This window comes from Balearica regulorum, chromosome 8 (genome assembly GCF_011004875.1).
Source record: "Balearica regulorum gibbericeps isolate bBalReg1 chromosome 8, bBalReg1.pri, whole genome shotgun sequence".
Taxonomy (NCBI): Eukaryota; Metazoa; Chordata; class Aves; order Gruiformes; family Gruidae; genus Balearica; species Balearica regulorum.
In genome coordinates this window covers 21952834-21980579 of record NC_046191.1, presented here as the reverse complement: position 1 = coordinate 21980579, position 27746 = coordinate 21952834, and the positions used below count along the sequence as shown (strand labels likewise).

General features: G+C 36.5%; 1 protein-coding gene across 4 annotated transcripts in view; it reads left to right on the top strand.

The window, feature by feature from the left end:
* Positions 1 to 27746, top strand: part of OLFM3 (olfactomedin 3) — a 57469-nt gene that overhangs the window by 9330 nt on the left and 20393 nt on the right. The window contains exon 1 of one of the 4 annotated variants that reach the window (XM_075760039.1): positions 20370 to 20475. The exons of 2 other annotated variants lie outside the window; for them this stretch is intronic. Coding sequence is in view for 1 of the 2 variants with exons in the window: in XM_075760036.1 (XP_075616151.1) it covers positions 24914 to 25066 (153 nt within the window). In the remaining variant the exon portion in view is untranslated. Of the gene's footprint in view, positions 1 to 20369; positions 20476 to 24880; positions 25067 to 27746 lie in introns of those variants that run through there. One more of the 4 variants, XM_075760036.1, reaches the window with a different exon arrangement.

Genomic DNA, 27746 nt, shown 5'->3' with positions numbered 1-27746 from the left:
CTGAATTTGCACATAAAACTTCTGGAGTTATATACGCACTACATATTTCTACATCCTGTGATATTACAGGTTCACCTAGGACATCCAAAAATCTGTCAGTTATGCTGTCAGAAGATTAAATAGCTGATTCGCATTCTAATTCTTTTTAATATGAAGCTTATAAAAGTAATTTTTAATGACCTTCTGCTATACTAGTCCTGCAGACACTGCTAAAACAAATACTTCCATATTAGCAGATGGTATAGCAATACATGTCTACTTGTTTCCTTTCCATACTTCCTGCTGTGATCAGCAATCTACGTAGCACAATTCACGGAGTTCAAATTTCCGAGCAGTAGTTGTCATCTTTTGCTGATCTTTCTTTGCCTTCTGGACTTGCTTTCTCATAAAACCATGTACATATTCTGTTTAAGATCAAGTCAGCAAATGTGAATATCTTCACTGCAGTGACGAGTAAAATCAGTGTATCCAAAGTTCCGATTACTGGCCTTACATTTACATATGGTACCCTAGTGGCTTTAAACAATTTCTGCTATTCTTATCTAGAGTGAATGTTGCTATTGCAATTCTCTGAGATCTTTAGAGTTTCTTTCAATGTAAACAGCTTTTAAATATTTCTCAGCATCACAGCTGCAACATTCATTCAGGTGTCTCTTACAAAACAATTTTATATGTAAGTCATTTTGCTTAGTGCTGGTCCAATGCATTTGAATCAGGATAAGTACTAGAAATTACAAAACTACATCATTTTCACCATAAGCTCTTCACAGTTTCAGAAATCTGCTTTTAAAACAAATTTCAGAATCCAGAAAAAAATTTAAAACTAGATAGATAGTTGTTCATGCTCTCCATAATTATTTTCCTAGATCTAACTTTTGCTGAAATGTTACAAATTTATTATTAATTGTGGTGATCCGAGACAGAAAATTGTTGTTTTGGAGATACGAGGCTTTTTACAGAGAAATGCTCATCACAAATTCTGTTTAAAAAAGCTAACTATTAGCCTATGGATTGTAGTTCTTTGTAAGATTGTGATTTTATTATCAAAAAATGCAATGACAAAAATGTTGACCCTTTCTCTGGAAAAGGCTAAATGTTTACTTAAGGAAAATCTCTATCTCATTTTACATTATCCACTCTATGTCACCAATCAATCTTTTTCATAATCTCTCATTTCTGGGGAGAAGTATCTTTATTATGTCTAATGTTTATTTCCCACTCATTTATGAAATGTTTAATTCACTGTACCTATTTTTTTATTATTATTTAAAGATATAGCTTCTATTTTAAATATTCATTTCTTATAACATTATTTCTATTGAGGTCGTGAAGGAATAAGGACTAACAGCAGAGGAAGTAGCTAGTTTATTTTGGTTTTATGACCTCTCTATAAATTAAACCTTGAGTATTTGTATCAGTGCTTTCAGCCAGAAGTCCACTATGGGGAGCATTTATTTCGGAAGCGCAGCATCCTCCATTACATCCACTGTGTTTGCTTTGGTGTGAAACACTGCCGGACAATAAATCATACTCACAAAAGCAGCAAAATTCTGTCCTTTGTTTCAAGCAGCAAAATACAGCTCTAGCCTGAGGACATATATGCTTGTTCTCCTCTTTCTCAATGAAAAAGAGGATGCATTTGAAGAAAATTTTGAATGGAAGTATTGACTGAATCAGTGTTCTCAGAATGTCCCATTTATTTAGACTGCGGTGGTGATCTTTTTTTAAATACTAAGCACTCCCTTCTCTAAGGTTGTCTTTCTCACCTCACAAGGACTTAAGAATGAAAAACTATACTGGCTGAAACACACAATCATCATTAAATGTATTTCACGAAGAGATAACTTTGCTTTTGTGAATGCCACCAGGGACTAGATTGTGGAATTTTGGAGCAGGCAGAGAAATCCAATTCCTTCTCCCAAAACACCTATATTTATACTGCGGTCAGCAGCAGCTTTCCCCCTCTTCCTCCTCCCTCTCTGAGCTACCAGCTCTAGAGAGCAGCACATGAGGAAGAACACAAATGCTGCTCATTTGCTTTCCACCTCCTTCAACCTCATCCGTGTGTACAGGCAGATCTATTCCTCTACGTTGTTGGACTACTCAGTGAAATTATCCCTGATGGATATGATGCACAAGGAGAGGGAGGGTATGTGTTGGCTGAATTTGTGTTTCCTCTGGCCTGAATAAGAAGTAAAGAGACACTCTTCTTCTTTTGGACATTTCAAAACACTCTCTGAAGACAGAATGACATGGCTTCCCTGATGTCTCTGATAAGGCCACTGCACAAGAAGCCACCAGGCAATACCGAGAGCATTGAATTTGAAATTTGTTGAGAAAATGAAAGAAAAGGAATTTTGATGTAATACTGGCAGTAGCTGCAGTATTCAAATTTGCCCAGTTCTAGATTTGTCAAGTGAGAAAGCTACACTAATGGTGAAGGTTCACTGTTCCTGTTCATACAGAAGAAAAATATACCCAGATGCTACTGGCATTCACATTACATTCAGCGGTGTCTGTCAGGAAGAGAATTGCTCTTGCTTATAGCTCTCCCTCATTTAGAAATGGCACAGAAATTAAATAAGGTTAAGGCTGGTTAGGTCATTGAGTCCATCTCTGTACAAGGGGACATGACCAGTTCATGTTTTCTCATACGGTTCCACAAATCACTTTCTAAATGGATGGTAATAGAGATGGTAGTTATTGGAAAAAAAATAATCTGATAAGCCCTAGCTGCCTACTTCTTCTGTTAAATAGAAACAAGGTTGCAATTTTTCTCCTTCAGAATGTTCCCAAATCACATGCAACTAGATATTATCTAACACTTACTTTCCCCTTCTCATTAGTATTCTTGGACATGTGCTATTTGTATTTTGTGATTTTAATAGCCTCGAACACTTAGAATGACTGATGTTACCGTTTCACTTTCTAATTATTCTGGACCCTTACCTCCAGAAACTAATCTCTTAGGCAAATTCTTTCATGTTAAAATATCACTTTCTTCCTTCCATTGTCATAAATTTCAGTTGCTATTCTAAAGACTCCCATCATTAGCTTCCCAAACATTTGCAGTTTTTAAGAACATAAACTAGTAAATGTAATATCTTTTCTAATATTTTTGTTATGCTATTATTAGCTAATTGCACGCCAAAGTCCTTTCTTCCTCCTCCAAAATGCTGTTATTCTGTACTCGCACAATCCTTGTTTGCAATCTTAGAATGCTTTCTGACTAGCCACGTTCCTTACAGATCCCCTTAACCGCTAGGCATTTACTTTTGCCATACTCAGGTGTCTTTAGAGGATGGCGTCTTTTTCCAGGAACCTTTTTGATATTTTTCAGTTTTGAAAGATTCTTAAGAGTTTTTCTAAGTTTTAACAGATCTTCCAGTCCCTCCATATCACTTCATATGCTGAATTTGTTATTTCTATTTTTATTTTTAATAATTGCTATTATTATTTTTAATAATAATTGAAATCAAATCCTCTGAGCTACAAATAAGCACATTTCAAGCCAAAGGTACTGTTAACCTAAGGAAAACATCCAAGATTACAAGCATTCATATGATTATGGTTCATGCACCATATATGTTTGATTTTACTTAAAAATCCATAACAGACAGATCTAGTAACTTGGTCCATTGGACTGGAAGGACTTTCAGCTATCCTTCCAAGGGCATATATCCAAATTCTGGAACAGTTACTCCAATTAGTATCAGTTTAACTAAAATGCTTCATGACAGGCATTGGGGGGGGGGGTGGGGGGGTGGTGAGAAAAAGAAGAAGAAGAAAACCACAAACACACCACTGCCTAAAAGTACCCTTTCTTATAATATTGGTTGTTTTGGGGGGCCATTTTTTAGCACAGGTCTGCTCAAAGCATTGACGGAGTGGGAGGAACAAATGATTCAGCATAACTACCACCATCAATTTAAATACAACTTAAGAAATATCTTAAATAATCTACCTGGGTATTTTAAATTAAAAAAAATAATTATCCAGTCAGACAATTCACATTTGGAGATCAGGCCTATTACTTCAGAAGCTCTGCTTTTTCTGCTAGACTCTTTGAATTCAGAGCATTTTAAAATCAGCAACATCCTGTTAGAGCATCTTTACGCTACACAAAGCACATCCTCCCCATTTCCAGTCAATAAGGCTTTGCGCTTCTGTTTTCATTAGGACCAGTGTGCTCAGACCTACGATTGTTGATGCTGGGGGAATTCTTGCCTGACAAAATGACAAGGCTGATTCCACAGTACAAGTGAGTGCCATGGTGTCTATTCATTACAAGACTCTACTTGAAGATTAACTTACGTGAAGAGTAACTGGCTGAAAGACCAAAGATAACACTGAAACCTAATGGGAACTTCAACCCTTAAATGTCTAACTGTAGATACGGGCTATGCCACTGCTGACTTTTAAAAGCAACCTCCAAATGCCATTCAAAGCTACATTCTAGACCGTCTGCACTGTTTTACCTTGAAGCCTGCCAGAGGAAAAATCTTTCCAGCAAACCATCGTAGTCACGTACCCAGTTGCAGTACAGACATTCCCATAACCAGGCAGCTTACGTGTAGCACAGAGGGGAGCCATACAGGTTTTAAGAACAACTGCATATATATATGCATTGCTGGCCTGTATTCATTTTTTGTTGAGAGGCAAGCATATCATCATTTTCACTGGGCCTTTCTTCTCGTTAATTTTTTTTGCACCACTGATTCTGATAGGTACAGTTTCTGGTACATTTTCCTTACAAAAATCTGTTTTCTAGGAAGTGAAACATCTCTTGGCAACAAAGATTGCCTCTAGACTGAGCAGTAAATACATGCTGGGGTACATCTGGAGGCTTGACTTGTTCGTTGTCCAGTCAGGGTCAGTGGGCACTGGGGATTCCTTGCAGCTCTCCATCTTGGTTTGGTTCCCACTAAAACCAAGGTAAGGTTTGTGGTTAGATGCCATAAGTAGCCTTACGTGGGCTTATGGCCAAAGCCTGTACCCAGAGCTAATAGCTTGCAAGCACTCTCAAGAGCCCAAATTTACAAAATCAGAATTGGGAAGATAAATTCATCCAAATACTTTTTTTTGCTACTTCAGTTCTCACATGGCACAAAAACTGTTTCTTCTCAGTTGTGTTATAATGTAATGCATTATAATATAATGCTTATATTGTAAATGCTGAATGCATGAGATATCGTCCTCATAGGGTAAAATACAAAAATCAATCTCAAATAACAGACTGTGATACAGTGATAAGGACTTAGCAGAATGTGCTATGTAGTGGGCACATCGTGAAAAATGTACTAGGTACTCTGAAAAGTGGAAAAATAGGCTTAGGAAGGAAAAGATAACAGGAAACCCAAATAATATAATGTGAGATTAAAATAAATAATTCTACTGGGAGCACCCTGGAAACACTGAAAACGGAAATATCTGAAAAAACCCATGATAATATTTTTAGGACTATTTTGTCTTTCATAAAGGTTCTGACCTATTAATAAAGAGCATATTAAAAATAAGACTAACAGTACCAAAGTAGATTGTGACGGGATATATTTCATTCAGAAATACACTGCTGTTTGCCTAAAGAAAGCTATACTTCCTGTTTTTCACCAAGGACAAAACCAAGAGATCTCCAAAGAAAAATGGCCACAGCAGCAAAGTTACGTTCATTTCTCACTTGCAACATCAATCAGCTGTGAGTTAGAACATTACCATAGCTGTGACTAGGTCAGCAGGCCTATGCCCATCAAAGATTATGTCTTACTGGACAAGCACATCAGTGCGAGATACCTATGAAGAAAATGAGAATGAAAAAGATTAAACAGTTCAATAGTTTTCTTTCCTAATGCACTGTCCTTGGTAGATAGGAAAGAAAATAGAATAAAATCTTCCACAAATAGTCATTCCAATTTTTAAACAAATGTAGGTTAAAAATTGTTTTGTACTCCTTTTCTAGCAAGCAAAATTGATGACAGAGGAGAATGTTAGGTGAATATTGTAATATATTTTTGAATATATTTTGGAGTTTATAATTTGTACTTGCATTTGTACAGGATAATAAATTTTGCCTACTCATTTAAGAAATACCAATATAGTTTTATGGTTTATCAGTCCAAAGTAGCTTCAGTTTTAGCATTCAGGTTTGTGAAATATTCATAAAATAGCTACACAGCAGGAACTATTTATAGAAATGTTGCTGAAAATAGTACTCTGTAGACTGATTCTAGTAAAAGAGGAAGCTAATTTTATGAAATGGTTTTGATCAAATTATCTGCTTAGCCTTATTATCGAGTATACAGTGAGGTCTAATTTCTGACTATGCGATGGGGCTCTCAGCGCTTCTCAGGAGAGTATGATACAGCCTAACACATTCCACTGCTGCAATTTTTTTCCCCCAGTTCTTCATTCTCAGATTAACTCTCTACTGTTATTTATATAAAAACAGCCAGAGTTATGTAATGCTTACAAAGCAGTATCTGGTTTACTGATTACAAGGGAGGAGAAATATATGTTCCTGTTGTACTTTCTAAAAAAGTAATTCCATACAATTATGAAAAATTTGAGAAAATAGGCAAGGGATCTCTGACTCATTGTATAGACCTAAGGATAAAAAGAGAAAAGAAAGGGATCAGTCACTGAAGCCTTACAGAGGAATATTAAGTACTATTCAATGGCAGGGAAGACTAAAAAACTAAGAAATGATTGATTTGCCTTCAACATATGTCTGAGAAATGTGTCAGAAAGCAAACAAAGCTAGGAATAAGCTATTACATATTTGAAACAGAATCCTACACAATGTGATTTACAGCTGTTCCCAGATTTTATCACTCTTTAGCTAGCCATCAGTCTCATTTGGTTTGCAACAAAGAAAAAAATCTCTTTCCCTACTAGTTTTACGGTTTCTTGCAACATAATTTACTAGATTTTGAAGTCATTTATTAAGATCTTAAAATAATGAGCACAAATGCATTTTAAAGGATAAGGGAGAAAATGATATGCTTAGATTTTACAATATTTTTTCAGTTTTATTTGCTTATTTTTCCTACTATAAACCTATAGATCTTTGCAAGATGGGTCTATATAGATAGATAGATGCACCATCAGAAGTCAGACAGGCAGAGTTACACCACTTGAGGGTCTGACCTTAACTAAATGCTTTGTCATAATTTTGAGGTGTTACTGAGTCCTAGAGTGATCCTGTCATCCCCAAGCCAGTAATTACCATCTATGCCTGAGACTGACACCCACACAGCACTAAAAAGCCAGGGAGATGAGACAGAATCTGGCCACCATTATTTAACATCCTTGCCCCTATTTGCCACCTCCTCTCCTTCACACTAAAGGAATCCTAAGCTGAAATAATAAGACATTTTTTAGCGTAATTTCTGTCACCAGAGGTTCTCAGAGAGGTCAGGCTGCATCAGGAGCTGGACCCGTTCTAGTGCTAAAGGGAAGTCTAACTTCTTTATGTGCAGTGGAATTCTCAATTGCCTTTTCTCCTCTGCTTGAAAGATTTTTAATGAAGGAAGTCATGCTGCTATTTACTCCCTGTTCATCATTAGCTACATAAAGCTGCTGCATAAATATTTTATTCTGGTAAGACCTTAATATTCAAATAAATCAACATACTCTGACAAACATGTCCACTATTGCAGGCTGCTCTGCGTTCACCAGGCATGTCTAAATATCTTTTTCCCCCAGACAATAAACAGAATTATTATGCTTTGGAAAGGAGTGTTTTCCTTCTATTTATCTGGTGAACCAAAGAACAAAAGCAATGTCCAGAGAACAAATTTCTGACATCCCTTAAACTGGTGTTAACAAGGTACTATTCGGAAGATAGTCACTTCAGGTTTACTTCTAGATATCAAAAGACACAATAGGGCTCAGTACTTTTCAAGAACACAGCTAAACTTGCATAATACACTGACATTTAATACTCAGAGTCACCACTGAAAACCACCTTAAGGTAAGCTCAGGGCTGCATTTCATACACAGAAAGGCCTATGGAGCTAAACATTGTTTATACTCAGTAGAGATTTTGCTCATCATTTTTCCATTAGTTATCACACAGACAGAGTTTCATTATTTGCTAACACCATGAATGGAAATCTACAAAACACAGATATGGTAGTTTTGGATTCATGTCTGTCTTTTTCAGCTCAGTTTTCAGAGGCTCTGTTGAGAACAGTGCAATAGCAGAGTGTGAAAAAAAGAATGGTATCTTTTGATTCTGTCTGCAGTGACAGACAACACAATTTCTTTTACCACATACACTTGCAACTAAGTAATTATGTTTGGTGAATAGACAATATGGAGCAAAATCCTTAATCCTTAACCTGTCTAACCATATAAGATTTAGGGATTTAGTTCCACATAACAATTGCTTCACATTATTAATATATGATTACCTTTACCATGTTTAATGGTGAGATAATATGTTGTCACCTAGTGTTTAGTATTTCTTGTACATAATCTAGACACAAAGTGCATTTATGTGATGTTGTCTCACACATGCACATAAGTTCTCCGTATGTTGTGAAGGAGCATATAGACGTGCTACTGAGAGTCACACAGAAGGTATATTTATATCATACGTAGCGTATTCTTTTTATACCAAACCTACAGCTTAGGCACTGGATTTCATCACAGGAGTATTCAACTACAATCAGTAGCCATTACATTCAGTTCTACCTCTATTGCAGTCACTCCAGGGTTTTAGGAATTTAACTGTAGTTTCATATCCATGATAAGAACACACATTGTTCATATGGTATGGGAGGTAACAGGATTTTAGGTCTCCTCTTTTTTGCTGGGCTGGACTGCCCATGTTAAAATACTGTGACATCCTTAGAGTAAAGTCTCTGTCTAAATTAAAGTAATTATTATTACCAAAGAGAAAATAAGGAGCAATTTGAAAGAAAATGAAATGGAAAAGAATTCAGTCAGACCTGTTCTGGACTTAAATGCTTAATGTCTTTCTGTGAATTAAAATGTGGTTGAACAAAGAACCTGAGCTTGGATAACTTGCAATTAACCCATATGAAGTAGTTTTGTGGAGTCCCTCTGAGGAGCTCCTATGGCACTTGGGAGATGGCTGATTAACTGTGCTGCTGGGACAGCTTCCACCTCTGTGGAGTTTCCACAGCATGCCTATTGGGAAACCTTCACTGTAAAATTACTCTTTACTGACTGAACCTGAAAAGATGAAAGTGCAGTAGAATTATTTGCCAAGTGACACAAATTGATGCCTTGTCCATAATGAAAATTGTGTTCCAAACCCTTCAAGCTTTTCTAGCGTGTATAGTACAATTCATTTCCAGATGATCTAAGACCATTCTTCCTCTCTTTATAAGATTACGCCTTTGAAAACTATATAGGTCGTCTACCTGCAAATTATGCCCTGGGGATACAATTCTTAATGAGCATTAGATTGTTTTACTATTATATGAACAGCACAAAGAAAGAATTGTTTCCCCCTTTCCTCCCAAAGATGTTAATTATTGCTATTAATATAAGAAAGTATATACTATTCTTGTCACACTGGCTCATTTGCAGTGGCAGGTATCTTGGGAAGAGAAGAGGCAAGCCTATATCCATTTTTGTATTCCTCCTTGCCCTGAGATTCTGTATAACTGTCTATGGGAAGAACAAAAGAACCGGACTCATTCTTCCTTAGTTTCCTCAGCAGTCATACAGCTGATTTCACAATATAATGCTGAGTTCATAATGCTTCCAGTATTTACCAAAATAAGAGAGCGAATGCTGCTTGTGTGTTTGACTTCAAGCTATGAGAGATTTCAGGAATGTATACTCCTGTACTAACTGGAGGAGGGAGTTCAGTTTGGTTTTTAATGTTTCTTGCTCTTTTTATTCTTATTCCATCCCTATTTATGAGAGAAATAATGTAGAAAATATATTCATAAAGGGACACAGAAGGGACCCTTCCTTTGTTCACTCTGACACTTCCTTGGCATTTATTTTATATCAGTCTGGCAAAATTACATTGCAGCTGTCTGTTATTTAGTCTGTTATGAACTCTGCATGAAGTATTTTTAGATTTGATTTTGTTGAGCCTTCTCTGTTTTAGTAAGTTATTTCTAATTCGTGTGAGTTACATGAACCTGAGAGCGTCATTAACCTTCATTATGCCATCTCTGCAGTTCATAGTCTGAGCTCACATACAAACACAAATCAAAGATATAAATGAACCAGTGTCTTAAGATTGAAAATTTAAGAAGCTAAAAGGCATAGCTAGCTTATCTATACTAAGATAGCACAGTCATTCTGTCTGACTGTTTTTAGTAGACCAGAGCCTAGTCTGTAGTTCTGACTTTTGCGTCTTGGTAGCTGTATCAGAAGAGCTCATTTTCTGTCACTGTGCTGCCCTCTAAGCACACAGCTCATTTTAATAGTATTTGAGGGAATTCCCCCCCCCCCCCCCCCGCCCCCCTTTAATCTCATGTGAAAAGAGGAAAAGTCTCTTGGGTACTTCAGAAACTCTTCTCCTTCCCAGTTCACTTCCTCCACCCAAGAAACAAATCTTGTGTTGCCTACCTTCATCAGAACTATCACAGGATCACAGAAAATAAACTATAGACAGAAGCTCAAAAAGACGTTTAATCTATTCCTCCAAAACTGAACAATTTTGGCATATTTGCATCGTGAACTCTCAGCCCCGCATCCCCCTATAAACACAGTTGAAATTAATTACCTCTGAGTGCTTTATGCACACAATTAAATATCTCTGAGGTCAATGATATTTGATTGTGTAATGTTGCAAGTACCAACATACTAATTGATGGAAATGATGATACTTTTTTAGAAATTCATTTTATATTTTACAAAACCCTTTAAAAAGTTGCAGTACAGTTTCCTCAATTCTAAGTGTTCTTTTCAATTCCTGTGAGTAACCACTAATTTATATATTACTTCGAGAGCAGAGGCAGAACCCATATTCACATTCTTGTGCATATTCCTTTAATTACAGGATATCTATGAATCTGTATTACAAGCAGGAAAAAAATAAGTGCTGAAATAACAATCAGTGATTCCATAAGGTGAAATAAGAGGTTTTCTTTCATAATGTTATTGATGAAACAGTCAACTTGGAGCAGGAAATTCTGCCCAGTTGTTGATTGGAGTGAAAGATGTTTCACTGGGTACTAGTCATAGGAATTTTTATTCATACGTACATTCCTTTGTGTTTCAGTAAAACTAAATCAGATTTGCGTAGTGTGATTAATTCATGCATGGAATAAAAACCATCAAAAAGCACCACTGTATACAAGATTTTTTAGTGATATGTGCTTTAGTATTGATAAGGGATTCAGAAGAAACAGTAACACACCAGTCCTTTTCCTTTAAAACTGCAGCTCAGCACTAGAGCCTGGCATTTCTGCTGCAATTTCCTAAAGATTACATGTTCATCGTTCAGGAACCACTGACATGTGTCCCATAAAAGACCAGGGGAGAAGGGCTAACTTGATCATAAATCACTTGCAGTGCTGCAGTCTTGGTGTTGCCAGGAGAACCTGCTCATCCTAACATAAATCAGAGCTGACTGAAGCCTGTGATGCCAACAAGTGATTGTCTCAGAGGTCCAGGAAGACAGTGAGTGAGAGTCATATAACCCAGAGATCTCTTCCTGCTGAGACATCCCTTTCTCAGCCAGTGCAGGACAGCTAGAGAGTCCCAAAGCATCCTAACAGAAACCAGAAAGCATCTGTTTCTTGAATTATGTCAGCCTCAGTTCCTACTCTTTTGTTTCACTCTCCCCATGAAAGTGCTCAATTTTCAGCTCCGGTAGTTTTCATTTGGTAGATTGTTAGCATACTACCTAGTAGGAACACCATACTAGACTGAGGAAAAATCTTATTGAAAAGGGTCACTATAGAATGAAGAATATTACCTCATTTGTCTTTCCATAATAATGTTCCAGCCTGATTACTGTAAGCCCAAACACCCACTGCATCTCTTGTCTCTTTACTTTGACTGCCCCTAGTCTGAGAGAGACAGATTTATCCATTAAATCTCAGGTTATTCTCTTAATGCATACATTTCCTTCTGTTTTAATCTGTTGTTTTTATTTGTATAATTTTATTTTCCTTCTTCTTCCCTACTTTCTCATTTAATCTTGTAAGTATTGGCCTATATAATATTTTTGCTTTTTGCCTCTTACAATAGATTGCAGACAACTGTTTCCCAACCCAGAAGGCTTAAATTACAGTACGAATAGAGACTATGAATTGTCTCAAATTCGTCATAATTCCTAAAGACTGACTTGGTGCAGTAACATAACCATCTGTATAGAATGCTGGGAGGCTTTTATCCCAATGGTTACATTCATAATGCATAGTGTACTATGTTATAGCTACATTGCAGTTCATATGCCATTGGCATAAGTAACAGCTTTCAGTAACATGGAATTTATCATCTGTCCTTTAACATCTGATAAACCACATTCTCCTTCAAGAGTGCTTTTCTTTTCCAAGATACTGGTGTTCCCAACTGTCAGCCTTTTCAGTTTCTTTTTCATTTTTAAAGGGTCTGTATGGTCATCTGAGCCACACTACTCCAGATGTCTCAGTGATGGCAATGTGTTTGATTATCTCCTCTACAGGTATCTAATAGATAAAATTTGAATTTTTTCACATATAGACTGTAGGGCCAGTTTTCTCTCTTTTTCTATTTAGTAGGTTCCTGGAGAATTTTTTTGTTTAATGGAGCAGTACTTGGATTTTGTGCTCTGAAACAATGTTGTTTCCAATTCATTACATAAGGAGAAATGAGGCATCTTGTGAAGTAAGCATTAGAATATGAAGTCAGAAAGTCTGCATTGCTAAGCCAGATTGGTCTTTGGGGAAAATGGATATTTCCACCCCACTAAAAAGCTCTTATAATGACATTCTTTTGACTGCCAAGTAAGCTGCACCAGAGACTCTATTTGCTCCCTCTTTAATGCATCTGACTTCTAATACCTCACTTGCGGTTCAAAGCAAGAGATTTAACCATTCTTGTTGCGAATCTCTTGCACTTCCTGATTCCCAACCTTCATTCCCATACTGGTTTCACTAGATTCTAGCACCCTTGCCAAGTCCAGGACAACATAAACTTGTAGCTACACAGGAACAGTATCCTCCAAATTAAACACTAACTCCTCCAAGCCCCAAAGTGCAAAGAGGAAGAGTGAAAACAGTAAATGTCATTTATAACTAGATAGTATTTGTAACCTTTATACATTCAACCTTAGCTTTCCAGCTTTATCTCTAGAGCATAATGCAACTGAAGTAAAAGCTGAAGTTTCTTATCTTCTATGTAAACCTGTCTTTTCCTATGTCCTCCTTGCTCTGAGGTGTTCGGGGTTGAACTGTCTATGACCCCACATTTCAGGCTTCAGAGAAGTACTCCATTCAAGGCTGCAGGAGTCAGACGTACTTTCTTCTGTACTCATGATCAAGCCACTGTTACTTTCAACAACTTGAAGCAGCTTGCCTGCACCTTACCTTTACCTCCATTTAACTTCTTGGATGTTTCAGGTTAACGATATGCATTGAGAAAGGATAGCATCACACAAAGGAGCTCATTTAGATATGATACTTTGTTAAGTTTTGAAAGAAATATTTACAAATCCAATATATTCTGTTTGTCTCTGGGACTGCTAATACAGCCATGACATTTCCCCATCATCTGGGAATGCATAACAGGAATGAAAGTCATCAAGGAACACTGCTTGGGATACTGCTTTGTGTTTTGCTATCTGTTCTAAACATACTGCACAGTTCAAAATCTATTTACAGGCAATTAATCATACCCTCAAGGAACCACTAGAAAGTCCATAACTAGGAAGGCTTGGAGTTTAGCAAATCTAAGTCTACAGTGTGATACCTTGATTTCTTAAGACGGGTATCCTCAAGCTACAACTTCTAGCAAAGTATTTGACCCTGCAAGGAAAGATGGAAAATCTGGACCCACATTTTCTTCTGAAAAGAGATCCAGATCTGCCAGTCTGATTCTGAAATCAATTGTTCTAAACCCAGAAAGCAAGCTGTGGCACAAAAACCTAATACATGTTAAGGGAGTGTTCTACATTCCTGTGTGTACATTAGGCATGTAAAATTTTTAGGAAGAGGTCATATAATTTATTAAACCAACTGATGGAGTTAGAGAAATGGTTTGCCAAGGGAAAAAACTGGAAATTTATATCACCTAAGAAACCATAGCCATCAGTTCTGTAGAACCAAAACCACACAAGAACTGCAGCCAGCTGCTTCTGTACAGCTCAGACATGTATCTTAACAATAAACAAACATGAAAGACTGCAGCAGCATAACATTTGGTTAGAGTACAGGATAAAACAATATTGCTTGCACATCCCTAGTTAAGTGTGGTTTTGTAGTCTGCTTTCCCAGGCTCTAGATCATTCCCATAGGTTGTTTTGCTTTTAGAGTATGGCTCTATCCAGTACCCTGTTAAACAACAAAGTAAGTATTTTTTCAAGTTTATCAATTTTTCAAAAGAATTAAAGTGTCTAAGCTGGTATTTATTCTAAACTCTTTGAAAGGAGAATTTGTTGTTCAACTCAAAATGTCCATTCATGTTACTAATAAACCGTTGGATTTATGTAAAGGGACTTGACTGACAACCTTTCTGTGGATCAAAAAGTCATTTGCAACCTAGGGACCTGTCTCCTTACATATTAACAATTTATTAAAAGAAAGCATTCCAAAATGTTTCTTTTTGTATCAAAGTCATTTAACAAACTCTCCAGTGATAAGTTTAATATTTTAAATTCATCAGAATATTTTTACTTCATCATACTACAGATGAAAAATGTGCGTGTCACTAACTTTCTCTCCTGAGTTTACCTTTAACTGGTGAAATAACTCATCTACATCCTTAGTACACTGAACAGTGAATCAAAAATCTCACAGTTCAAAGCAGAGTTTACCAACGTGAGCAAAGGTAATCTATCCAAACCAAAATAATTGTGCTATACCTCTTGTGCAAATCATGCAAGCCATGCTTTGCCTTTAAACTGATTTCGATTATTTGACTATAATGAGCAAAAACCATTTGCAACGTGACTGTCATTTAATTAAGTTACTCCAGAGAGTAAAATTTAGAACTTTATTTTAAAACTCCACTTAAATTCTTCCAGGAAAACGTGGCATAAATTCTAGCTGGGTTTTGTTCAAGTGCCCTTCAGGAAATGGCTTGTAGTATCTGTAAAAGTTTTGTTGTTATAACTGACTGCACACTGCTGAAGTCATGCATTAATATTTTTACTTTCCTTTGACCCTTTCCTTCCCCTTCAGCTGCAAGAAAGCTTATGAGAAATAAGAACACAGGCAGCAGGCATTTCCCTACAGCAACCATGTTTTCAAGCTAGAGAATGTATTTTCACTGTTTGGTTTTTTCTGTGTTATATCTTTAATTAAAGAAAAAACCATACCTAATTCTTGCAAATAGCCCTGTGGCATTCCATCTGGCCCTCCAAAGAGACAAATATTTTCCCTCAGCATTGGCTGAGGTGGGTTCCATCTGGAATCACTTTTCTCCTTATTTATGACAGATTGATTCTGCACTGTATTCATAAGAAAACAAATAATAATTTGCTAGTCCATCAAAAGTGAAAAGTCAATAAAAAAGTATGTGTGAAATGCAGTTTCTTCAGCTTCCCGCTTTTGACCTCTGCAATATTGTCTTCCACATCATCTTATTTCTGTCAAGCCATCTTTTTATATAGATTTCAAATCATTTTATTCTAGTTATAAATTTAAAACTGATTTCCAAGAATAACAATGATGGACCTTAGTGCTTTCTTATTGCTACTTAACTGCCTTAATACCACCAGCACTGTAACAAATTGGCTGAGATGTGGCCATTTTTCCCAGTTTCATGTTATTAGTTTTTACTTTTATGGTTTAACAACTTGGTGCTTTTTAAAAGTCAATGTGTAGTGGGCAATATGTTCAACACCAGGAGATCTGAACCTTGGCTAAGGACACACTAATGCAAGACAAAAACTCAGAACAGAATTTTTGCTTGGTTGGGACACGCAGCTGTAAAATACAGAAAAGAACTTGCTAGTTGTAATGATTTCAGTATTACACTGCTTAAGCTGCAGAATGGCAAGGCACATCCCTTAATAGGAAAAGTACCTTGCCTGCACTTACGGGTAATTTGATTAGGCTTCAAATCATGAAAGGAAAGCTACGCTAATTTTATTAGATTTCAAAAACTAAATATTTTAAGCCCACCAACAATCATCAACCTCCTTATATTTAGAAGTGCCCGAAAACAATACGTATTTCATTCTGTTCTTGAATCATTTCTCTATGGGCTATTTTGGAAGTATTGAGTGATTAAAATATGATTCAAAAAATATAACCCTAATATGCTTTGCTCAGCTCAGTATAAAAGGTAAGAAATAAAATTGCAGACATGCTATAGTCAGATCTTTGAAAAAGATAGTTCACTTCTGAGGCACTATCTCCAGTGTTCTCAAGATGGATTAAGATTCTGAGAGAAAAGCAAAGCTGCCAGATTTTTTTCACATGGATTTTGCTGGAAATGTTGAATACTTCATACTTTTATCCTCCCAAGCTACATTTGAAAATGTAAGCTCTCCTTATTTACAGCATTTCCTACCTCTCTGTTGCTATCAAGATGCTGAAAAAAGACAGTTTCACCCCTCTAAGCAACATGTCACATTGAGCACGCATCGCATCCCTGATGTTTTTATTAACAAGGGCATACTGGCTTTCCAGGTGAAAATTAAAGTGTCTCTGGTCACTATGAAGACCAAAATTATGATGCTTGCTTTGTTTATGAAAGACATTATTATGACAAATGGTACTAAATGATGGTTCACAGAAACCATACAGCAAAATACTTTCCCAGGATTAAAGTAGTTCACCTTTAGCTACAGCAATGACAACACAATTTCAACAGTTTTTCTCTGTTGACAACCAAAGTATTGATAGTCTCAGTTACTTTCAGTGTATGGACAGTTTGGGTGCAAGAGGACTATATTTCTGTCTCTGGATCTTGAATACTATATTCTATACTATATGACTGATTTTTTTTCTTCCTTTTAAATTACAGAAAAGTGCATACCAGAACTTAAGCTTTCATGAAATCCAAATAAGGAACTCAGGTGAACTGTATAATTGGCTGTAGTCATCTGAGTTTTAAGATATGCTGATATCACAGAAGTGAATTAAAACTTGTCTTCTGCAGACATTCAGGTTTAAATAGTCCTGAAGAATATAGTGATTTTGCTTTCAAAATGCTGTATACTGTTTGATATTAGGTGGGAGTCTTACCCTCATGACCTTTACAGTAGTTTGGATTTAAGTTTCCTTTTCTTGTTTTGTTTTCATGATCCTTGAGATGAGTTTGTGCATGTGTCTTAAATTATCTTTGTGGATTGAAAACACTTTTCAGGAGCTCGAACACAGGTTGTGTGTCCAAAGTTATAATTTGCCCTTACACCAGTTGTTCTTTCACTTTCTGCATCACTGTTAGCCAAGCTGCAGAAACAAATTATGAGATTTAGTAGAAATCTTTTATTAAATTTCTCTGTCATTTGCTAATGAGTTATTTAAATTTCCCTGTAAAATTAATATCACATCTCAAAAGTTAGCTAAATGCCTTCATTAACCAAAATCTTGGCCCTTTTTTATTAATTAGATCTAAAAGCTTGCGTAAAACTTTACCAGCTTTGCTGTGAATTTTAGTCTTCACAATCACATTGCTAAGCAGTGCTTTAAAGATTCACTGACTTTGTGATTCCTAATTGGTGAATTCCCCCTAATTCCAGCTAGAAAGAAAAATGCCTGCATTGAACTTCTTGTGGACAGAAACCTTTTCCTCTGGAAATGAAACCTTTGCTTCTAAGCTATTCATTGATGTCTGCTTGTCACACATTCCATATTTTTCTCTTGTAAGATAATAGTCATCTCTACAATTTTTAATTTTGATATTGTAAATAGAGGATTACGAATTCACACAAGGATTAGGTGCTGGAGATGATAAAAATAGCCTTAAACTGCTAAAAAGGCATTTTAGAAATATAGGTTACAGACTGTATGGAGACTGTCAGTAAACAGAAGGCTTCTGATGTGGTATCGCCTGAGTCTTCATCATTTATACGCCTCTGTTGTCAGCTCACTGTACCCCGCAAAACTGCAAAATTCCAGTCATCTTGTAAATTGGGAATGACTTTGTTTCTTTGGTTGTAAAATGTGACTATAAAAGAATGAGTGTAATATGACATGATATGTACGGTTATTTTTTTTTTGAGAATGCTTTATGTTTGGAAGCTGAAATGTGAGCCCTTTGTGTGGGATAAGTCATTCATCAGCTTGATGTCAGAACCGCTTACTGTGTTGTAAAGGTTTTGCTCTCTTTCTCTGCCATAGGCTGTAGTATCAGACATTCCACTGCATGACTGCAAAGCAACACAAAGGCCAACCATTTTCCACCATGTCCTCAACTGCTGCAATCATGTTCTGTAATAACTGAAAAATCACTCATTATTAGTGGGAGTTCACAGCTTTGTAACTCAGAGAACAGGATTCAATGCCTGTTTTAGAGACACATGAAGAATGGGGTAGAGGACAATACATTACAGGGTGAAGAATCACAAGCATTGCAATTATTAACCTTTAAGCACCAGCATGCAAGCCATGCAGTTATACTATGAACATAGTTGTTTAGAATATCTCTCCAGTTCTTATTTTCCACAAGTTTCAAGAAATATTCTACATTTATCACATTGTTTACATTGGCTGACAATTTTCCGTGCCTAGTTTTACAAGAACTTTCAATGTACACCAGTCTTTTCTAAACAAAAGAACAGGTCCTCTCCTGAGTTGCTGCCTATTGCATGTATGGAATTTTCTGAGTATTGTGCTAATACTAAAACTCCGCAAAATGGTACATCAATCACACCTGAGTCAAACTGCTGGTTGAAATGGAGGAAGGAAAGTCAGAATATAAATGACTTCTTTCAAAACAACGTGGATATCTGTGGTTGTCCAACACAGTTGCTGAGTCTGGGATTCTGGAAAATCATAAGCTGTGTGAACTACTGTCATATCCATGGACTATTTTACCCACTACTGAAATGCAGTCATCTCTGAGGTAAAACACAGCACCCGTTTAATTGTATTCAAAGCACTGTACAGCATTTAGAACAGATTACAGTAACCAACTGAAACTGCAGGAAGCATTTTGCTAGAGACAGAGCATTGCTAACGCTACTGGAACTTGGCCATAGCATTCTGCCTTGCAGGAAAGATCACCCATGGCATTTTCTCAAGATTCTCCTTGTATCTTCTCATCCCTGTTTAAATGCAAACTAGTCCTTCCAGAATGGCACTGAGAAGCAGTATACGTTAAAAATGGATTTGCTTCCAATGAGACATGTTCACAAAATCTTATTTTTTGAGGATTTTGCAGGAATAATATAAATGTTATTGAAAATTAAAATGGCAGGAAATCAAGTGAAGAAGTTTTTGTTTTCATTTCAGTTAGTCCTTCCCAGCCCATTTTTTTCCTGGCTGTTTCAATTAACTGCTCAGCCTACTTCTAGTTGCAGGCAATTCTCATGATGAACTAAGCTCACTGTAGACACACTACTTTGTTTCTCTGTACACTTGTGAGTTGCTAACACAAGAGAATAGGTGGGGGAAAAAACCCACGAAAATGCTGTCTAAGAACAATGTCTTCCTTCATTCAAAGGAAGTTCCCTGAAGCCTGAAAAAGGAACAAGCAGATAGCTAAGACCACTTCAGGAATAGCATCGGTATAGAAGCATGTAACAGACAACAGACTTTACAAATCCCTTGCTCAATGCTTTTACTATCAGCGGAGATGCTTGATTAAGGAATGTCACTGTCTACGCCCAGATGAGCTGGTGAAAGGATATGCTCTAGAAAGGGGACAAACATCTCAATCTGCTCTTACAAGGAACCTGGATGTTTACTACTCACAAGTAATGCTGCAAAGCCAGAGGGTTTTATTGAACAAAAACATAGAGTTAGATGAAGCAGCTAATGTTTTCTCAGTGTTTCTAAATTCAGAGAATTGGAATTGAATGGAAAAAGGCAAAGACGTCCTTGCTCAGTCCACCTAAGCTCTGTGAATTTTAATTGCTATTCAAATTCTACGAACTTTGCTTAATACATGCATTAACCTTATGTGAATAATAATAATGCTCAGGAACATGACTAATGTAGTGACATACATTTTTTAAATCAATGTGCTACTGAGTCACCACTAGAATACATCACATAAAGAAGAAGAACTCCATACACTATAGAAGAACAATACTATAACAAAGGAGCTTTGACTTTTATGCATGAGCTTACTTTCTAAACCTAACCTGGCGAAGTACAAACTTACTGAGATTTAAGATTCTGACTTTGCTCTGCTTCAAAGGAAGCTATTTAAGACATCTGAGCCGTGAGTATGCAATTACTTTGATCTCTATCTGGATAAAATGCAAGGTTTTAGGCAAAGCCTTTATAGCATTTACCCATGAACATGATTTTGAATTTTAAGAAATATTTGGGAATGAGGTAATTTTTTTTTTTATTTTTTTTACATACATTACATAAGCTGACATCAGGGTTAAGTACTGCTTCTGAACTTCACCATTTCCACTTTCTTACAATCACTGTTTCTTTTCCTCCAGTCAGGAGGTAATTAGACATTTTTCATGCATTTACGTATGAGTGTGTTCACATGTTGCTGACTCTCAGGACATTGCTGTGTTGATATTCCTAATACTGATGTTAATTTCTTTTATATTATAGAGATTATCATACCTCAGTTTTGATAATGTAATGTTTGGCTGTATTCTCATTACGTATTTTATTTAACCCATATCAAAACATAACAGGATCTCAAAGTGAAAGTAAACATCAGAGACTAGAAGAACCTGCGACTTCTTCTTATATGATAACAATAAATAAGGGCATTCATAGAATACCTTAATAATATCTTTAATACCCCTAAATAATTTATAATAAAATAATTGAATATTACAGAATGGGAATACAGTAACTCTGCTAACAACACTGAAATTGTTAGAGATTCACATACTTTTTAAGATCAAAATATGGCATCTGTAGTCATTCTGTATAAACATTTTAGCTTTTACTGTCTTTAAAAGTTAGCTATGAAAAGAGGAAGTTATCATACAGTAGAAATTTCAGAGTAATAAAGAATAATGTTCAGATTTAGAAGTGCTGTTGCTTTCTAATTCTTGTTCATAAAACTACTTCATAGCAGTTTATCATAGACTAGAAATGTGAAATTGCACCTTTTCAAAAAAACAAAAGCAAAAACACAGAGCTGAAATGAAACACAGATCATAAGGTTTTGTTTCTACTTCCTAACGAGGTGAGAATAACTCTTCAGTTATTCTGTGGTTTCTAATAAGATGTTCTGATATGTGATTTCAGATGTTTCTCACAAAAATATTCTACTATTTGCTTGCCATTTTTTAATTTACCCAAATATTTATGGCCAAATACAGCTAAAATTACTGTAAAGTTTTAGGTTCCTCAACAGAAAGGGTTTCTTTGGACATTTCTACAGTTCTGATAAGAACACAAACAAAATACAGTTGTAGTGAGTATTTCCACTGTTCAGGGAAGAAACCTTTTTAGAGACATACCGTTCTCACAGATGTCTTCTCTCACAATACTACTCTGAAGCAACTATTTGACAAATGAGTGCATGAAATGGGGAATATTAGATACATAGAATATTGACTATTACACTGAACATGTCTGTGTCTAAGGGAAAGGTGTAGCCTATATAAACAAACCCAAGTTTAGCATTAAATTTGCATCAATATAGGACAGAGCTGCCACATACTTACAATCCTAGAAGAAGGGTTTTGCAGCTTTCCAGTGTAAGCTACACTTGGGTCAGTCCCTGGGCTAGGGCTGCATTAGCAGACTCACAGATACCTCTACAACCTGCCATCATCTCTGCACTGCAGTGCAAATGTGCTTCAAAGCCCTTGTGCAGTTATATAGGGAGTCTAACTTCGGTACCATAGGGAGTCCAGATACCTCCTATATGGTAATTTTAAATTATACAACCACCCAAGAGTACTAGAAGATTATCTCCTGCTGTGCTCTTTAAGATGTATCTAGCAGCAAAATCTATCTAGATGTATCTAGCAAAATCTATCTAGATTCAAAACTGTGAATCACACATCAGCAGGTTTTCTCTGTGGCAAGTAAACTAGTTGGAAGAAAACAAAGTTCTAAACCATGTTATGAATATTCTATCACAAGAACCAGCAGCATGTCATCTGTTAGGAATAATCATAATAACCAGTGTTCTTTTTAGGACTTGACAATACACTGGATTGAGGATACTCAGCAGTAATTATTCATCCGGACATCAGAAAAAGCCTTTTATTGTCTTTTGAATGTACTTTGTCCAAGGTTAAAACAGTCAGGAGAGGACAGATTATGTTCTTTTCTGGAACAGAAAATGTTTAAGAGAAGAAAACCAAAAATATTAACATCTGCAGCTCAATGTGGTAAATAAAAAAACCCAAACAACAAACTATCATGACTTTAAGGAAATGTGTTGGAACTGGGGGAATTAATGTGCTTATTCAACTTCTGAAAGAAGACAGGAACAAAAAAAGGTGCTAAAACTGGTGCATGACAATCTTCTTTGTGTTAGGTCTAGAGAGGATGCTGAGGTACTTCAGAAGAACCCAATAAAACTAGAAGATCATGCAATGTTGTCCAAATGTTATCTAATCCATATTGGAAGTACTCGGGAAAATGGAGTTACTTGGAAAATTGATAATTTGCCAATGAAGTGCAACAGTTCAGCAAAAAGCCTGATTCTTGATGTCATTCTGGACGGTTCAATATGCACATCTGTTTAGTGGACAACTTTGAGCCTATCTCCACAGAAACACAAACTCTCTTTCAAAGACTCAATCATCTCCATTTGCTATGCTCTTCATCATGCTGAGGTAATGCTTGACTGACCTCTCAGTCTCTAGACACCACATCAAGGGTGTCTTGCCTCAGGGTCCTCTTCTTCAGAGAAATATACGCCATGGCCACCATCCCAGAATCCAAGCTATTATGACATTTATCTTCTGAAATACAGAAAATACACTGAGTAAAGCAGCTGCCATTACAGAACTGTGGAACGCAGGAGTGCTTCTGAAGCTCTGGGTCCAGCAGCACATCCCTGTACCACCACAAGCCCATAGCAGCCTGACATGGGGCACATACCAGCCATCTTTGCACTCTGGTTTTCACGGTAAGGAAACCCAGATGCCTGGCTGGAGCCAGTGTATTGCAGCAGTTGCTTACTCCAGACAAGCAGGAGGCCAAGCCCTCAAACACGGCCCAGATGGTAAGCACAGACACCACTACAAAAGTTGATTTCTGAAACTTAATGCTGCTATTGAGTCCTTTGGAAAAAACCAGAAAGTAGAGTCACCACATAAGACTCCTGATAAGATTATATAATAGCCCTCAATGTGTTTTTCAATGTCTTTTTGAAAAATTAATTTTCCACGTGTCTTCATTAAACTGCAGAGGTTTATTGAAATAATTCTGAACGAATGTTGGAAGAGAAAAGTCTAGCCTGAATTTAGTACAGGAGCTCTGTTTGCAGGGTTTTGGTAACTTTACTAAATTCATTCATGATCACACTCTCCTATAAAAACACATCACTTCAGTTTCACTACAGGTTTTCTTCATACAAGCCACGAAAATTCCTTAAGAAAAATTAGTCTTTTGGAAGCAAATTCAGAAACAAGCAAAGTCCATAACTGCCTCTGGGAAAAATACTATAGTCTGTCTATCTGCAAACTTTTAAGCAAGTTCTCTGTAAAATAATTGCTGTTAGAAATCCCTGCTTAGCATTTCTTCTTTGTAAGATAATTCTAAAAAAATAAAACTACCCCAACAGCACAATGATTTCTACACACTCTTTTTTTCTGGGTTGGTTTTTCCCCCCCCCCCCCCCTTGCTAAATTTATGACAAAGATAAATTGCTACTGAACCTGGAGACCATGCTACAGCACTGGAGAACAGTAGATTTAACAGCAGATTAAAAGAAGCCTCAAAATGCTACATGAACGACCCACAATTTGTCTTCTATTCCCACCCAAACAGCAATAAAGACATACTGAGTCTGCCGGTCCTGGATGTAGTGCCATAACTCTCGGTATAAAAACTTGTAAACTAACAAGAACACTAAGAAATTGGAATCTTTACTGCTTCAGTGTTCTTTTATGAACAACAAATATCTTAATAACAAGCTATGCAAATTATAAAGTCACTGATGCTTGTAATTTATGTGAGATCAACAAATTAAGGAAGGGTCAGAAAGGTTTCTGGTGTTTTAAGGGGCAGGCTGGCAGTTCTCCCCATTCCCCATCCACTTGGACTAGCATCATCTTTAGAAATAGACTGGAGCAGATTTCTCCCAAAGCAGTGGTGGGGAGTGGGGGGTTGTTTGGGTTTGTGATTGGGCTTTTGTGTTTCAGACAGGAACACATAGCACTCTGCAAGGACTGAACTAATTAAGTGCTAATTGACTCTCTAGCACCTATAAAGAGGTGATTCACCCATGCCATCTCCCACTGGAAACTGCACTGATTATTAGCACAGAAAGGACTGCTTCTTTAGTGGGCAGCACAACATAATCATAAGTATTTGTTAGTAAGAACAGGAAGACAGAGGGCAAATAAGGATATGAGTGTTTTTAAGGGATGATTGAATCTGGGTAGCTTGATGTCCTTTCACGCTGTGGATGTTGTGTGCTGCAGTCACGCCTCTCTCTGCCAGCCTGCATTGGGATTGATAATCAGTCACCATGAAAACTCATTAGCTCCACAGCAATGAGTCCTCCACTGCTGAAGCTTGGTGCTGTTCTTAGTACCATGGCAATGATCTCTAACTGGATGTCCCAAACTCTCCCATCTCTGGTAGGACTAAACACCACCAGAATAACCACTTCAGATACCCTAGTAAGTAGCTGTGATGTGTTGCAAGCCATCTTAATGCTGAAGTAGTATTTAAGTGCTAGGAAAAGTTTTAGTTTGTTGCCTCTTTGTAAATCTCTTTTTTAGCTACTAATCTTCCTGTCGTCACTTAATGCATGCTTCTCTTTGGGTCATCATGAAACTGCACATTGGTGAGCATGTTGTGGTCTTACTATGAAAGGAAAGATTTTAAAATAGCGTCCTTAAATATTTAAGAACAAATGCCTTCATCTTTAGTGTGAAATGCTAAAAATAGTCCAAGAATGTGATTTCATTTGTCTAGACTTTTTTCCTATGTTTACTGTTCCTGAAAAATGTATTGCATTATTAAGAAACAAATATCCAGCAGTAGGTTTCTTTTTGTCTGAAAAATGTTATATATTAGCTATTCACTACAATATGCAAGGTGTCTGATTCTTTCCTATTTTTCTTCATCAGAGTACGGTTAAGCAAATAGCGTTAGAAACAAAATAAAATTAGTACTAGGAGGTTCAGCACCAGAATTTTAGAAAGGCTGATATGGGAATAATACAAATGACACAAATATCACTTTGTATTGTCGATGCTTATGTACAGCAGCATCTGTGAGCAAAAAGCTGTGATTAACTACTCATAAAAGGTCTAAAAATTAAAGAAATACTTTAATTGGACAAGAGGGAACACTGCAGTGGTATTCATAAATTAAACTAGAACACCACTGTCCTAAATGTTTAGTAGAACACTCTTCTCTATGTATCTTTTTGTGTAACTGCAATCAGATGTTTACATAATACTATGTTATGTAAAATGTAAATTTAACTGTTTGTACAGTAGTTCACTATGCCCAGAACTTAGTTTTTTTAGTTGTAACTAAAAATGATGCATTTACTAATCAACATTTAATTAATTGAATATATGCATGCAAGAAAAACATTACTGCAGAAAATCACTGCATTTAGACTTTAAATATTAGTCTTTAAAATTAAAGGATGTTGTAAGAAAGAATTCTGTAGTGTTTTAGGACAGCAAGAAGATGAGATGACAAGGAAAAGCTCTATTTTATTTTCTTTAAATGTAACTTGTGCTCATTGAACTACAGTCTATATTGCTAGTTCTTGTGGCAATATGATATTACAAGTACTTAAGTTCCCTATCACATTTAAATTCAAGTTTAAAGTTGCAACTGAATAACTATGATACACATGCTAGTTATTCTAACACACACACATATATATCTATTTATACACACACACATATGTGTTTATATATATTAACATGTTCAGATTCCAAGTAGTGTAAACTGTCATGCTTCCCTTGGCTACAACAGAGCACTGCTGATATAAATGCCTCCTAAGTATTATTTCAGTAATGCTCTTTGCACTCACTGAGTTGAAGTTATATGCATATCTTGTGTGCCAGTAGAGCTGGAGAAATGATCGTAAAACCCTGGTTATCTGAGTTTGACAATATCTGCCAGTAAAAAAAAAATAAATAAATATGAACTTACAATAATGTGGGGGGGGTTCTTTTTGCACAAAACCAAGCACCCCAAATCTGCTACCTTTCTCTAAACTTTAGTTGGTGGCTGAGAGACTTTATGGCCCAGGTGCTCAGTAATACTGAGGTCATCATTGACTGGTTTTTAACTGCCATCAAGAGTTGTCCAGTGAACAGTGCAGCACATGCATTTCTTCAAAAGTTCTCTCTTAGCACACACAGAGACTCATAAATTGTGTATATTGTACCAGGAAAAAAAAAAAAAAAAAACAAACCCCAAAACCTCCCACTTTCCTCGTTTCAGCTGGAAGAATTATTCAAGGAGGTGGCATTGGGAAAAGGGCCTCCTCTTTTCAGCTCTGTTCCAGTCCCAGAATTAAAATTGCAAGACGAACTGAAAAATACAGTTTATATTTAAGCAATCATATTAAGTATATGCATGGCATTTGCCCTGTCATAGTAACAATGAAGGTAACTATAACAGTTTTATCGGAATATATGAAAGTACAAGTGAAAAAAAATAAATCTGGAGATAGGTGAAGTGAGCCTGTAGCACAGCAGCCTGCCAAGACATGATTAATATTGCTCTTTGTAGAGACTCCTCTGTTTTCCCCAGACTCGCATAATTTGTTATCATTGCTGTTCTCCACTTGCTATTTCTTTTCTTGTTCATTTACGAAGGCCTGTCAGCAGTAAGCCTGCATTTGAAAAGTAGATTCAGTAGCTTCAGTGAGGTTTTGATGTCTTTTAGTTCCTTCTCTGCATGGCACGCAGTTTCTGCTTGATGTGGAGATTAAATGTCAAACTAAAAAAATAACAGAAGAAAAAAAAAGCAAAGCGCACCTCCGTGCACATGCTTGTTTTCTCTGTGATCACTCGTATTACCCATCCTAATCAGGAGGAACCCTATATGGCCCAAATACAGGGAACCACAGAATACCGTGAAGAACTGTAGCCTGAGTAGTGGGAGTACTATGCGAGAGCTTATTTATGCACAGGCAGCTAATAACCATACACTCATATTGGGCCTGACAGTCTCTCACTGTGAGAAATATTTTCCTAAATAGCAGTTACTTTTTAAAATCAAGCCATATGTTAGACACCATAAGAAAAGTATCATGCCAAGTTAATCAATAATGGTTGGGGGGTTTTTTTCTTAGATAAAGCTGAGAAAGACACTTATGACATCACTAGAATATATAAACACCTTTGA